The sequence below is a fragment of the Takifugu rubripes genome, unplaced genomic scaffold (assembly GCF_901000725.2).
Source record: "Takifugu rubripes unplaced genomic scaffold, fTakRub1.2, whole genome shotgun sequence".
NCBI lineage: Eukaryota > Metazoa > Chordata > Actinopteri > Tetraodontiformes > Tetraodontidae > Takifugu > Takifugu rubripes.
The window spans coordinates 38,038-50,090 of NW_021821602.1; the positions used below are offsets into that span (position 1 = coordinate 38,038).

The 12,053-nt window shown below is 42.0% G+C and overlaps 2 protein-coding genes across 2 annotated transcripts; both read left to right on the plus strand.

Annotated features, from left to right (window-relative positions):
• The first annotated feature begins 1,003 nt into the window (after nt 1–1,003).
• Nucleotides 1,004–7,532, plus strand: LOC115248178 (rho GTPase-activating protein 4-like). The gene is given in 23 exon segments (XM_029831805.1): nt 1,004–1,332; nt 2,403–2,500; nt 2,630–2,801; nt 2,883–3,045; nt 3,210–3,249; nt 3,252–3,271; nt 3,347–3,475; nt 3,558–3,686; nt 3,810–4,031; nt 4,113–4,214; nt 4,303–4,473; nt 4,553–4,637; nt 4,759–4,786; nt 4,930–5,029; nt 5,137–5,194; nt 5,282–5,359; nt 5,439–5,567; nt 5,644–5,749; nt 5,920–6,150; nt 6,246–6,298; nt 6,381–6,615; nt 6,687–6,726; nt 7,157–7,532. Coding segments are annotated over 22 exon segments (2,520 nt in total). The 5' UTR covers nt 1,004–1,332; nt 2,403–2,433; the 3' UTR covers nt 7,319–7,532.
• Nucleotides 7,533–8,093: 561 nt separating this feature from the next.
• Nucleotides 8,094–10,731, plus strand: LOC115248179 (translocon-associated protein subunit delta-like). The gene is made up of 6 exons (XM_029831806.1): nt 8,094–8,248; nt 8,438–8,556; nt 8,632–8,706; nt 9,314–9,403; nt 9,499–9,564; nt 10,075–10,731. The coding sequence occupies exons 1-6, from the start codon at nt 8,200–8,202 to the stop codon at nt 10,177–10,179; spliced, it is 504 nt and encodes a 167-aa protein (XP_029687666.1). The 5' UTR covers nt 8,094–8,199; the 3' UTR covers nt 10,180–10,731.
• Nucleotides 10,732–12,053: the final 1,322 nt, after the last annotated feature.

Consider the following 12,053-nt stretch of genomic DNA (forward strand, 5'->3'; position numbering starts at 1 on the left):
TCCAAAACATCCAGGAGTGTATAAACAATGGTTATCTGTTCACCAAAGCTGAACATTTCTGGTACTGTAAATTTGGATTCCTCTTATTACAGCCAATAAAGAAAACGACACACTGGGAAATGAGTTTGCGGTGCCTTCATTGACTGTCAGATTTTACAGAAAGTCAAATTAACTTTCCTTCGTTATTTAAAACGACGCATTCAAATAAATCTAAAAAAGAATGTGTTTGGAGTCGCTCTTTATTGCGGAAGCATCCTGAAAAGCAGTTGAAATTGAATTTCCTCCCAATGTGGGGGGAAAAAATGTGGTTTTGGATACAAGTAAATAAGACAACTGCTGCATTGTTTCACCTAATCATATGATCCTGGTATACTTGCTGTAATCATGAGGAACAGTCGGTCTGTGATAATGCTTCCATTGATGTGAGAACGGGTGCAACAGCACCATAAAACAAACGGATGACCCTTGGACCGCTGGATGGAGCCGAGAGCTAAGGACCACATCCACTTCTACCAGTTTTTACTTCTGCATGTCTTGGTTTAGTATTGCTGCCTTATTTTAAGACTTAGGTAATACAAAGTACTCTTATACGCTCTCTGAATCGATATTGCCAGAGATTCCACCGTCAGCTGTTTTAAACTTAAGTTCTGCCAGATCTTACAACACCAGGCCACGACTTCCCTAATTTGGTTAAATTTAACATGAAGACAGTTGCACGGCTCAACAGAAGGCCTGCGCTTCGAGGACGCTGTGCCACAAATTGGAAACGTCGTTCCAAACGTTTAACTGCATTTCACAATTTTCCATCAATAACTGCGACTTGATCAAAAGAATTACCCAATATCACTAAAGTGCTCTAAAGGTACATCGTCACGAGTTTTTTAAGCGTTCATAAAAAATTTTTAAAAAACCGCGCAGAATGGAAATCGGTGCGCTTTTTCGGACACGCCACAAAAACGGTGCGTAAATGCAGCTGGTTTCACTTTGCAGGCTGTCTGGGTGGACAGAGGGAGGGAGGGACGAATCATTGGCAACAGCTGGTGTCTGATTGAACTGGAAACCAGTGGGGCTGAAGAGGCGGCGCCGAGCACAGCCCCCAGGAAGGATCTCGGTCTTCTCCGTTTTGTACCTCGCTGACTCAAACTGAGTGTTAAAGATATGTCTGGTGAGAAACAAAAAGAAGATAGTGAGTGTGCAACAGAGATGAGTTCCACTCCACCCACATGCATCTATGTCCAACGTGAGGGGGAGGTGAAACAGTTGATGTGCTATTAACAGGCATTATTGAGTTGTCTGAGCCCGCAGAACGCACAAGTCGAGACTGATCATCAGGTAGGATTCTCCGACTGTTTTCTTCTACTTCGTTGCTTTGGTTCATCAAATCTAATTGTATGGTTTTTAAACAGCTTAACTCTGTCACAAATATTTCCGCTTTATTTCATTTAGAATATTGCTGGCAGCAGAAACAACCGCCGGGTTCATTACGCCATAAAGTTCATACCACGTGTTTGTAAAAAGGCAACCAAGTCCTCTGCATTACTGAACCAAACAGTAACGTGAGGTTAATATCTCTCATCTTTGGGTAAATTACCAGACCACACTGGAGGTGGTGATTCACAGAAAGGAATGTAAAGATGATCAAACAACGATGACAGAATTGAATCGAATCATCACTGGGGAGGCGTTACTCTCAGGCCTAACTTTGAGCAGATCTCTTGGTAAATGTCTCAATTTTTTTTTTTTTGAGGCTTGACTTTCGTGAAAAGGGAAGTCTTGGACCAAAGAGTGTGCAGGCAGATTGTTTTTTTTTTTCTTCCCCTTTGTGGTGTGCATAAACTCGAATAATTCTATTCTCATTTGTCTAACATCGTCTATGTTTCTCATTCTTGATCGTATGCTTCCCTTTTATGTATTAACATACCACTGTATGGTTTTACACTTCCAGACTCTGACAGATAAATTACAAATGGTGTAATGCATGTACTTGAAGATAACAGATATATACTGGTGGTATGCTGCTGCATTTTTGCATCTGATAAAAAAGAAAATAAGATAAATGGCAGCCTTGTTATAAAGGAATCTTTGCAGAATTTTAGGCCTGGAGGTCGCCCTATTTTTAGGGCCACTGGGATGTTGCTAGAGTTCTATTTGCACCCCATGCAGTTCTGCAGTGCAGCATAGAAAACATGCCAGCGTTCATTCTAGTTTTCACTCGCTCAGCAGAGGGTGGCCGATTTGAAAAAGTGTGTTCCAGTTAGATGAATGCACAATAGGAAGTTCACACTATAGTGTGAACTTGTGCTTAAGAGTTTACAACACTTCATGCATCAAAGATCAGATTAACCTGTGTACAGAAATGGCAAGAGCGGCAGTTGCTCAATATTCTCACTTCTTTTCCCCAGATTTCCGACCCCCTCCCCCCTTGAAGAAGAAATGACTTCGCATGTAAAACTCCGGAGAGATCGCATTGGATTGATTGACTATGAGACACAAATCAAAGGTAATATCATTTACTAACAATTGTCCTTGGTTTTGACCAGTTGTCAGCATGTATGGACCTAGTGTAGTGTCTGCCTTATCACCAGCAAGTTATTTAAAGTCTCAGACTTCCTTATGCGATTCCTTTCAGAGATGCGTTGCCAGCTTGTGGACCAGCTGAAGGTATTTGACCTGCAGCTGGAGCAGAAGAGCCAGCAGCTGCAGGACCTGATGGACTACGTGCGGCGGCGGGGCGAGATCGAAAGCGAGTATGCGCGTTCCCTTGAAAAACTGGCCGACCGATTCACCTCCAGGATCAAGAGGTAAAACACGGTGTGACAGCAATACCTCGAGTCATCTTTATAAATGCTGCATGCTTAACTTGGGCTTTGGTGTGTGGTTAGGAAGGAGCCCAGCAGTAACACCGTAGCCCAGGTCTGGGTGGCTCTGCTGTCCCAGACCCGTCAAGAAAGTGGAGACCACAGTCGCCTGAGTGAGACCTGCAGCAACACACTCATTCAGCCGCTCACACAGTGCCTGGAGTACACACAGCGGCTCGCAAAGAAGGTACTGATGTCGGCGCTTTGGGGCGAGTCGGCACCTGCAGAGTGCAGTTCAACACGAGAATGCTGTCGTTTTGACTCTCATCCATGTGCTTTTCCTTGATTAAGAAATTTTGTTGTCCCTTCTAGATTTTGCCATCATAATTAATAATTTTGGTCTGTTTCCAGAGCAAAGACATTTGCATGCAGCTACAAGATGGGCTGCTGAAGGTACCATAGAGATGCAGACTGTAAGTAAGATCAGCACCCGGAACATTGTGGACCTTTTGCACAGATACATGATGGTGCAGTGTTTGTGTGCACAGGCATGGCGGACTTATTACCAGTACCACTCAGACTATGTGTGTGCGGATGGAAAGCTGAAAGAGGCAGAGAAACAGGAAGAAAAGCAGAAGCAGAGTGCTGCTAAGAAACTGGAAAGGTTGATTGAAAAAGTAAATGAATACTCTCCATTGTTGGTTTTGCATCCCCCGGTGTTTTTAATTTTTTTAAATTTAATGAAATTTGTTTGTGCAGAGACAAGAAAAAGTCAAGGAGACCTACTTGAAGTCCAGCAAGGCCCGAAATGAATATCTCCTAAAATTGGGTGCATCCAATGCAACCATGAAAAATTTCTACCTCCAGGACATCTCGACTCTAATTGATGTGAGTAGGGCTTTTTGTTTCTTCTCCAGGCTTCCTTTGGTATAAATCTACCATCTAAATTGTGACTGATTAATGATTTAGCTTTGGTCTAATGGCGCGCTGTGGTTTTACTGCTGACCTCAGTGTGCAGATGTAGGGTACCACCTGTCGTTGGGGCAGGTGATGCAGGCCTACCTGTCCAGTCATTGGCGGACCCAGCAGAACCTTGGCACAGGGCTGCAACAGCTCCAAGGCACCGTGTCTGGCCTTGCCCAGTGTCGGGACAGAGATACCCTCTTGCAGGAGCATTTTAACACTTTCTGCATGCCACTGTGCTTTCCCTATCAACCCCATGATGGGGACCAGGTCTGTATTTTCTTTTTTCTAAATCTAATCTAGGAATAAGTCCGTTAATTGCGACATTGCATTATTTGTTTCCTCTTTTAGGTGTCTGAGGTCAATTTTGAGTGCGAGTTGAGTTGCGAACTGGAGACCAGATTTAAACAAATTCAAACCAGGCTGAAGGCGGTTTCCATGGAAACAGAGGAGGTCATGCATATCAGATGGCTATGAACACATCACGAGTCTTTTGAAAGAAAGGAGTGTGGGTTCATATTAAAGGTGTTCCTCCTTCCAGGCTCATAAGAACATGTTGGTGGCCCAGAGTGACTTGCTGGAGAACATCAGTGATAATGACATGGACCCCAGCGGTGGTCCGTCTCAAGAGGGCAGCACTGAGCACCTGATTAAGCCCAGTGTCGCCCGACGAAAGTTCAACCTCCAAGAAGTTGAAAGTGGCTACATCACAGTGAGCTAGTTGTTTTCCTTTTTTCCCTAATAACGATGGCATAAACACGACTTTACATCCCATCTGATTTGTTTGACAGAGAGTAAAAGAATACGTTGTGGGCAGGTCATTGGTCTCTAAACTGCAAGCCAGACATGACCAGCTAAAAGCAGCTGTGGAAAAAGGTATCACTTCTGCATTCCCAACAGTAAAAAGGTCATGAACGCTGAATGTGCTGAGTAATATTCATTCCTTTCTATCCGCTGGCTGTTTGAGAATCAACTTTTCTGCCTTTATTCCCCTTAGCTGAATCATCAAATGGAAACCACCAGAGGTACAAATGTAAATATTTTAGAGAGTTCCTGTTTTTTTTTTTTTTAAATTCTTTTTAAGATATGTGTATATATTTATACACAGCCTGAAAGTGAAATTAAATAGAATTCTCTCCTTCTGCACCTGGTGTTTTCGTCTATACAGGCACAATGGAAAGTCTTTGTACATCAGGAAAAATTACTCAACTTCAAGTATTAAGCACAACCACAAACTTTTCTATGGAGACTTGCTGTCCTTTATTCAGGTACTGGCTGCTACTTTTGCAAGTTTTCCTTTTTTTTTTTAATCTATATTTTTATAGTTTATTGCCATTTAGGATCCAGCTTAATGACCACTTGTGTTTTTGTTCAGGCATCAGGACAACAGATTCCAGTCGTTGTGCAAAGTGTGTGCTTTATCAACCTGAATGGTAAGTGTATGAACGTGAGGACACGTTGAGGCACAATTTAAAAAGTAGATTTGACAGAATGGACACACAATCATATCTGTCTACCAGGTCTTCACCATGAAGGGATATTTCGGGTGCCAGGTTCTCAGATGGAGATCAATAACCTTAGAGATGCTTTTGAAAGAGGTAGCAGAGTACCGGTATGTGTTTGAGTCAAGCCCAGCCACCCCTGTATTTATTGGTGGGCTGTATGTTTCCCTCGTAGGAGAGGATCCCCTCTCTGAGCGTCCGTATGACCTGGATTCTGTCGCTGGAGTGTTGAAGCTCTACTTCAGAACTCTGGAAAAACCTCTCTTTCCCAGCGAGAGCAACAGCCAGCTCTTGGAGCATGCCCGTAAGTAGAGCGTTGACATGTGGAATGAGTGTGTACGGTGGGAGGTCATCTTCCTTTCATTGCCTGCTTTCCTCAGAAATTAAGGGGGAGACGGAAAGAGCAGCTCAGCTCAAAATCACCATCTCCTCCTACCCCGGGCCTGTCGTCATTGTCATGAGATACCTGTTTGCGTTTCTGCATCAGTGAGTATTTCTCCTAGTTGAAGCTTTAAATATCACTCCACCTTTGAGGCTGTCACTGAGTCGGCTCCAACTATTGGTTGAGCATTTCAAGCAAAATGGTGTGTTCTGTTTTTTAATGCGTTTTTTTTCCTAATTAACGCTGACTGCCGATTCTGTTTTACTTCCTCCAGCGTATCTCAGTACAGCGACGAGAACATGATGCAACCTTACAACCTGGCGGTGTGCTTTGGCCCCAGCCTGGTGCGAGCGGCTCAGAACGACGACGATGCCGTCACCCTGCAACCATTAATCAACGCCCTGGTAAAGAACATTATCGTGCAGCAGGAAAATATTTTCCCAAGCCAGAGTGAATTACAAGGGCCGGTGTATGAGGAATGCATGACACTGGAGCAGGCTGACAGGTAGGAGCAGCGTCTCATCCTGGCAACATGGGTGCTTCTGTGATGTAGTAATAATTCCACTTTATTGTTTGTTTGTTTGTTTTGTTTTTTTAAAGTGAGCCTGCTATTGAGGAAGCAGATGTTGAGGTTGACTACAGTCTCAAAGATGGTAAAACTTTGGACCTTTTAGCCACTTGGTTTAATGATTTATTTTTCACTTGTGCACGTGTTATTTAACTACGTCCTTGCAGAGTTGGAAACCACACATCCAACAAACAGCAGCAGCAGCAGTTCATCCACAGCAAACGCGGAGAAGAAAACCGAAGGTTCCAGAGTCAACGTTGGCTGTTCAGTCATCCAAAGCAAGTCTGCAGCTGCGCCAAAAGGGGGCAGCACTGCTGCAGGTGGAAAATTCATGCTCCAGTTTCCGCCCAGCCACCAGTACATCCCCAGACGGGTTCACAACCCTGGAAATATGGGCAGAGAGTGAGTACCATAAAACTGAGACAAAAGTAATGAATATTTAATGAGTGTTCTGATTTATCATTTGTCTGCAGTTTTCAGGAACACTCATCTGAAGATATTCATGTAGACAAGGTTTGTCTTGGTTCTTTATATAAAAATGTGCATATGGATGATAAAGAGAACTCGTCAAAATTGTTTTGAGCAAAATTGAGGATCCTGTATTAGGAAAGTTGTTAGTTAAATTAGAATAAAGTGTTCTAGCCAGCATGATGCCATGTGATTGAATGCTGTGATTCGTGTACAAATCTATCAAGGACTGATCATATTTTGTGGATAAACAAAGTGTTTCAAAGGAAATGTGATCACAAAGAACCCTAAGATCACATGTAGTTTGACCAAAAAAGTCAAAGAAGAATAAACATGATTTATGTCAAGGTTTTGTCCCTTTTTGTATGATAAAGTAAATTGTTGGTAAATTGTTGTTCATTTAATGAAAAAGGGTTGGGGCTCTTCAGGGGAATGAAAGGAACATATTTACCAACATTGACTTGTCGGTTTGCAGGATGTCTGTCGTCACATGGACTCTGTTTTTAAGGAGCTCCTCGCACGCCAGTTGCTGCAGGATCCTTCCTCCACCTCCTCGTCCTTAGCAAAACCATTTCAAAAGAAATTAAAATGGGATGGACGCAGGGGGAAAGAGGATCAGGGGTCTTCAAAACAGTAGATGCACCCCTGAGGAGACAGCATGTATGGTGACTTGGGAAGGTGATACAAAAGGCAATTGATGTATAAGCTGAAGTGCTCTGACTGTTTAGAAAAGATCCTATAGGGTACAAAGTGGTGATGGATGAGTGTTTTGTTGGAATTGTGCTTCTCCCAACAGGGTAGCTCAGTAGACACAAGCCCTTATGGTAATGTTGTTTATGTGTTTGTTTTAATGAGAGCATCCTGCTGTGACTGCAGTTTAATGTGAAGTTACAAATCCACTGATTTTTAATACATTTGAGTGCCAGTATCTTTTTCTTTTGTATTTTAATATTTATCAGCAATACTTTTCAATCAGTTTTAACACATTTGTTGTCAAATGTGAAGCATCCATGAATTGAATTTCTTTCAACAAAAGAAAAATAAAATTGTATATATTGTCTGTTAGTGGGTTCTCACTCAATTCTTTCTGTTCATCTGGGACATTTGCCAAATAAATATTTTTGTCTTAACGTTTTGGTCATTCGTGATGGACATGAAAATGGATAAACCTATAAAACGGAATCATCTAGTGTTTTATTTTCTACATTAAAAGCAAAGAGTTTGACGTCATCATAAATATTAGAAATTGTTTTTAAGGATAAATAAGCTGCTTTTATAACTGCAAAAGCTCCATAAATTATAAACGGTGTTACGCCTGCAATTTTCAGATGACGTGTCGGCAGACTAAATTCCCAGCCTGCATTGCGGCACAGCGGCGTACGTCATTTCTGCGCAGTCGCAGTAGAGTGGCCACTGAGCTGAGGTGGACTTCTCTCCGTCTATCGCCGTGAAAAGAGACGTGCTGTTCACCAGCTGACTGCCAAATTCACTCAGAAAACCCTCAGCCTTTCAGACAAGATGTTCCGGATAGCTGCATTTATTGCCCTACTTGTGGTCGTCTGCTCTGGTGAGTTTTCGAGATGGAAGCTTGCTGATGGCGTTAAATATTGTTTAATGCTAATGAGCTTTAGCCAATCGCTAAATTGTAAAGTCTTCCCATTTGCCGTTCATGTTAAACAGATTTTTGCAGAAGCAAACGAGTCGTTAACAGTGTTCAGGTAGTGCAGCGTTGACTGGTTTTATCGTGTGGTAACAGGAGAAAGCTGCACAAACCCAATCATTACTCCGTCGGCCTACACCACCTCTGACGCCGTCATCTCCTCTGAGTCCGTCTTCATCGTTGAGCTCAGCCTCACATGTGGAAATGGAGCACAGGTAAAGACAGCACACGGAGGGCTTTGCACCTGCATGTTCCCGGGATTTAGTCAATGAACTTATTATTATCTACAGAGTGTGACTCTTTATGCTGACGTCAATGGAAGACAGTTCCCAGTGACCAGAGGTCAGGACGTTGGCAAGTACCAGGTATGCTTCATATTACTGTTTTATTGTGTTGTTGCTTTCATTATTTCATGAAACCAAAATACCACTTACTAAAAAGGTATTTGCAATTAATGAGAACTTATTTGTTCTTTAAACTGCCATGATTTTTCTGGTAAGCAAATCTTTGCAATGTTTATCTAGATTTGTCAGGTAGGGTTGATTAGTATGTTAAGGCACCTCAACATGCAAGTAGATCTTTTTTTATGTCTTGAAAATCAATCATATACCATAATGCAAAGGCTTGCCTAGAAAATATAAACACATTATACTATTTATGCCATTATTCTTTAGACTAACCTGATATGCACTACAATTGTCACTGTCGCATGAGGTCTGCAATTCATGCATCTAAATGTCTCCTCTAAAAAGGATGGAACATCTGCCTCTAATCCCTTTTCAAACACTTTACTGATGTTTACTAGAGCCTTCTGATTGGTAGTCTATAAATGTCCATATATGCCAGAGCCTTAGAGTTAGAGTTAGGGTCTTAACACTTAAACTGTGTTTGGTTAGTGTTTAGAAAATGTCATCTCAAAATGTCAAAGGGAAACGTGTTTGTGATTTCATGTCATGTGACCTCCTTGCTCAGGTGTCTTGGAGTCTTCCTCACAAACAGGCCAGCTCTGGAACATATCAAGTAAAATTTTTTGACGAAGAGTCCTACAGTTCCCTACGCAAGGTAAATGTTTGATTGCCGTGATGAGATATGTTGGTTGTAATCTCCCCTTAAGCTGCAGCTGCCTAATATGAATCCTTTCTCTCCTCCTTTTCCAGGCCCAGAGAAACAACGAAGATGTAAACGCCATTGAGCCTCTCTTCTCTGTCAACATCGACCACAGGGTGAGTCCCTTAAATGCATTGTCCCTTAAATTTAAGACTCAATATAATTAGTTGATGTTTATAATCAGAAGTTCCCAATGTGAACCCCCGTCTTGATTCATGGAAGTTCCGAGATCTTGTGTCCCAGTGATGGATGGTTCTTTGTGATAGTTGATTTGTTGATTATTTTTGCTAAAAGCGGTGATAACAGCTTGAATTTTTCAACCTAGACAGTTGCCACTTGTTGGTTAAGTGTTTTTGGAACCCATAGCCTTTTTCATTATTCCTATCATCCTGCTGCTGTTTTTCACTGATTCGCTTTTGCCAACAGAGGGCGCCAGATGACAAATTTCCTCACTGTTAGGGAAGCATCCATCTAGTGTTCTACAGTTAATTGTATTATTCTTAAAGCTATCAAGATTCATTTTAAGAGTAATCGGTCTATTTTTACTATGCAGCATAAAATGTGAAAAATGACCACGGTGGTCTTACAGTATTTCAAGAATAACTTTGTTATCTGTGTTTTAACAGGGAGCATGGAGTGGTCCATGGGTCTCTACTGAGGTGGTGGCGGCCCTTATTGGTATTCTGGTTTACTACTTGGCACTCACCGCAAAGAGCACCATCCAGGCATAAACAGCTTCACGAGTCATGAACCACTGGATCATTATAGACTGGACTTTGGTGAATTATCATCCGTGATCCACCATCCAACGTGATGGCAAGTCAGTCTTATTTTGCCACATGGTGTGTTTTGGACACGGAGCGAGAACAGTAGTCTTTCTATCAAATTTTTTAATATACAGACTGTGTCTGTATGCCGCCAGACTTCAACTCAAATATATTACAACGATACTTGTATTTTCTGTTTGGATGGATTTTTTCTTTTCTTTTTTTGTATTGATGAACTCTAAAGGTAAACTTGGACCACGTGTGTAAGTCAAAGATGATGTCTTGTGTTCAGACCTGCTTAAAAGGTTCTACACGTGCACATCAGATTATCAAATCTTCCATTATCAGGATAGACTTTGCAGTCTTACAACTGTGTTAAACATTAACCCAAAATAAAGGTCAAGACTCCATCCAGCCTTAGGTGACATGTTGACCTGATTGTGCTGGCCTGCTCGATCAAGTCTGGTGTGTTTGTTCTACCAGTAAAAATAAAAAAATGACCAGCTTTTCTTTCAACTGTGATGCTTGGATTCATGTGAGACACCGAATTCTTCCTCCAGGACAGAACATTTTTGGCCATTGCTCTTGCACCTCTTGCCAGCGGATTCACCAGTCTCGTGTAAAATATCTGCCTTCACACCAGTGTCCGAGGAAAGAAACAGTGGTTTCACAGGTCCGCAGACGTCTCTGTCCTCTGAGTTTGTATATATGCCTGAACTTTTTTCCAGCGATTAGCAGAGAGTTGGCAAGAAAACTAATTTTGCAGCTGTAAACATGTTCAGTTTGAAGGTTGTGGCTGATCTCCATGGCTATTTTTGTCTGCACAGCAGAGGCATCACTGTCCCATCAGCATTCCTAGATAGGAAACGGGACGTACCCGCTGGAACATTAGCCGGTCCCGAGTAGCCAATCCCATCTCCTGTTTGTTCTTGATGAACCTCAATAAAATGTGGCATGTGCGAAACAGCCAGCGAAGCTACTTGGGTTACCTGTGTGACCCTCAGCTCTGTATCTCAAATCCTCTGTTCCGAAGCCACATGCTCTAATAGAGGTAATATTATTACTGCTTTATCATTTATTTGTTGCCGATACAGCACGTTGAGCAGGCCTGTTTCAGTTTTGTATTTCCTTTACACATTTAACAGTCTTATAAAGTGATCTATAGTTTGCGGGAGATATTTAAAGTTAGCAGGACTATTTCTGTAGTTGGCCTGAATGAGTGAGTGCAAACTCTGTACACGCAGAGTGAAGCGTGACCCCTCGCTCGATCCCATGAGACTAATGTAAACTTTGTGTATGAGTGAGACAATCTGTATAGATAAACAATACAGTGTACAGTCTCCACAACTCCCATACATGTTTTTCTGCAGCGTTGGCAGCCTAAACACACTTCATGTGTGAGCGTGTCTGCTTCGCTGTGTTGTCACCTTGGTTAGGAGACAAGCCGGTAGGTAATTTTATTAAAAAAGAGCAGAGACATGGGCTGGAGTGAATCCAGACACTGTTGGAGTCACCTATTGGGCTGTGGGAAGAGTGGGAGGACTGGATGGAGGGGATATAAATGGAATGAACAAACAAACAGTCAAATGGAGCTCAGAGCAGGACGCGGTGTTTGACTTTTTCTTTGTCATCTTCGGTTAAATCATGCAACACTTGCCTTCACATGGTGACGGAGGCAATGTAAGTATAGAGCTAAAGCTTTTGAGATCGACTTATTTTTAGAGTTTTTTGTCTCATGAAAAACAAAAAAAAAATCTTAAATTTGTTTTGTGGTTATTTACTCTTTGACTTGGAAAAAAGAAAGGAGAATGCAAAATGTATTGCATGTTGACTTAAGC

Excerpts from the sequence above, each read along its gene's own strand:
- LOC115248179 (XM_029831806.1), top strand. The coding sequence starts at position 8,200 with ATGTTCCGGATAGCTGCATTTATTGCCCTACTTGTGGTCGTCTGCTCT. Across the intron at positions 8,557-8,631 it reads CATGTGGAAATGGAGCACAG|AGTGTGACTCTTTATGCTGA; the intron begins GTAAAGACAGCA and ends TATTATCTACAG. Across the intron at positions 8,707-9,313 it reads AGGACGTTGGCAAGTACCAG|GTGTCTTGGAGTCTTCCTCA; the intron begins GTATGCTTCATA and ends CTCCTTGCTCAG.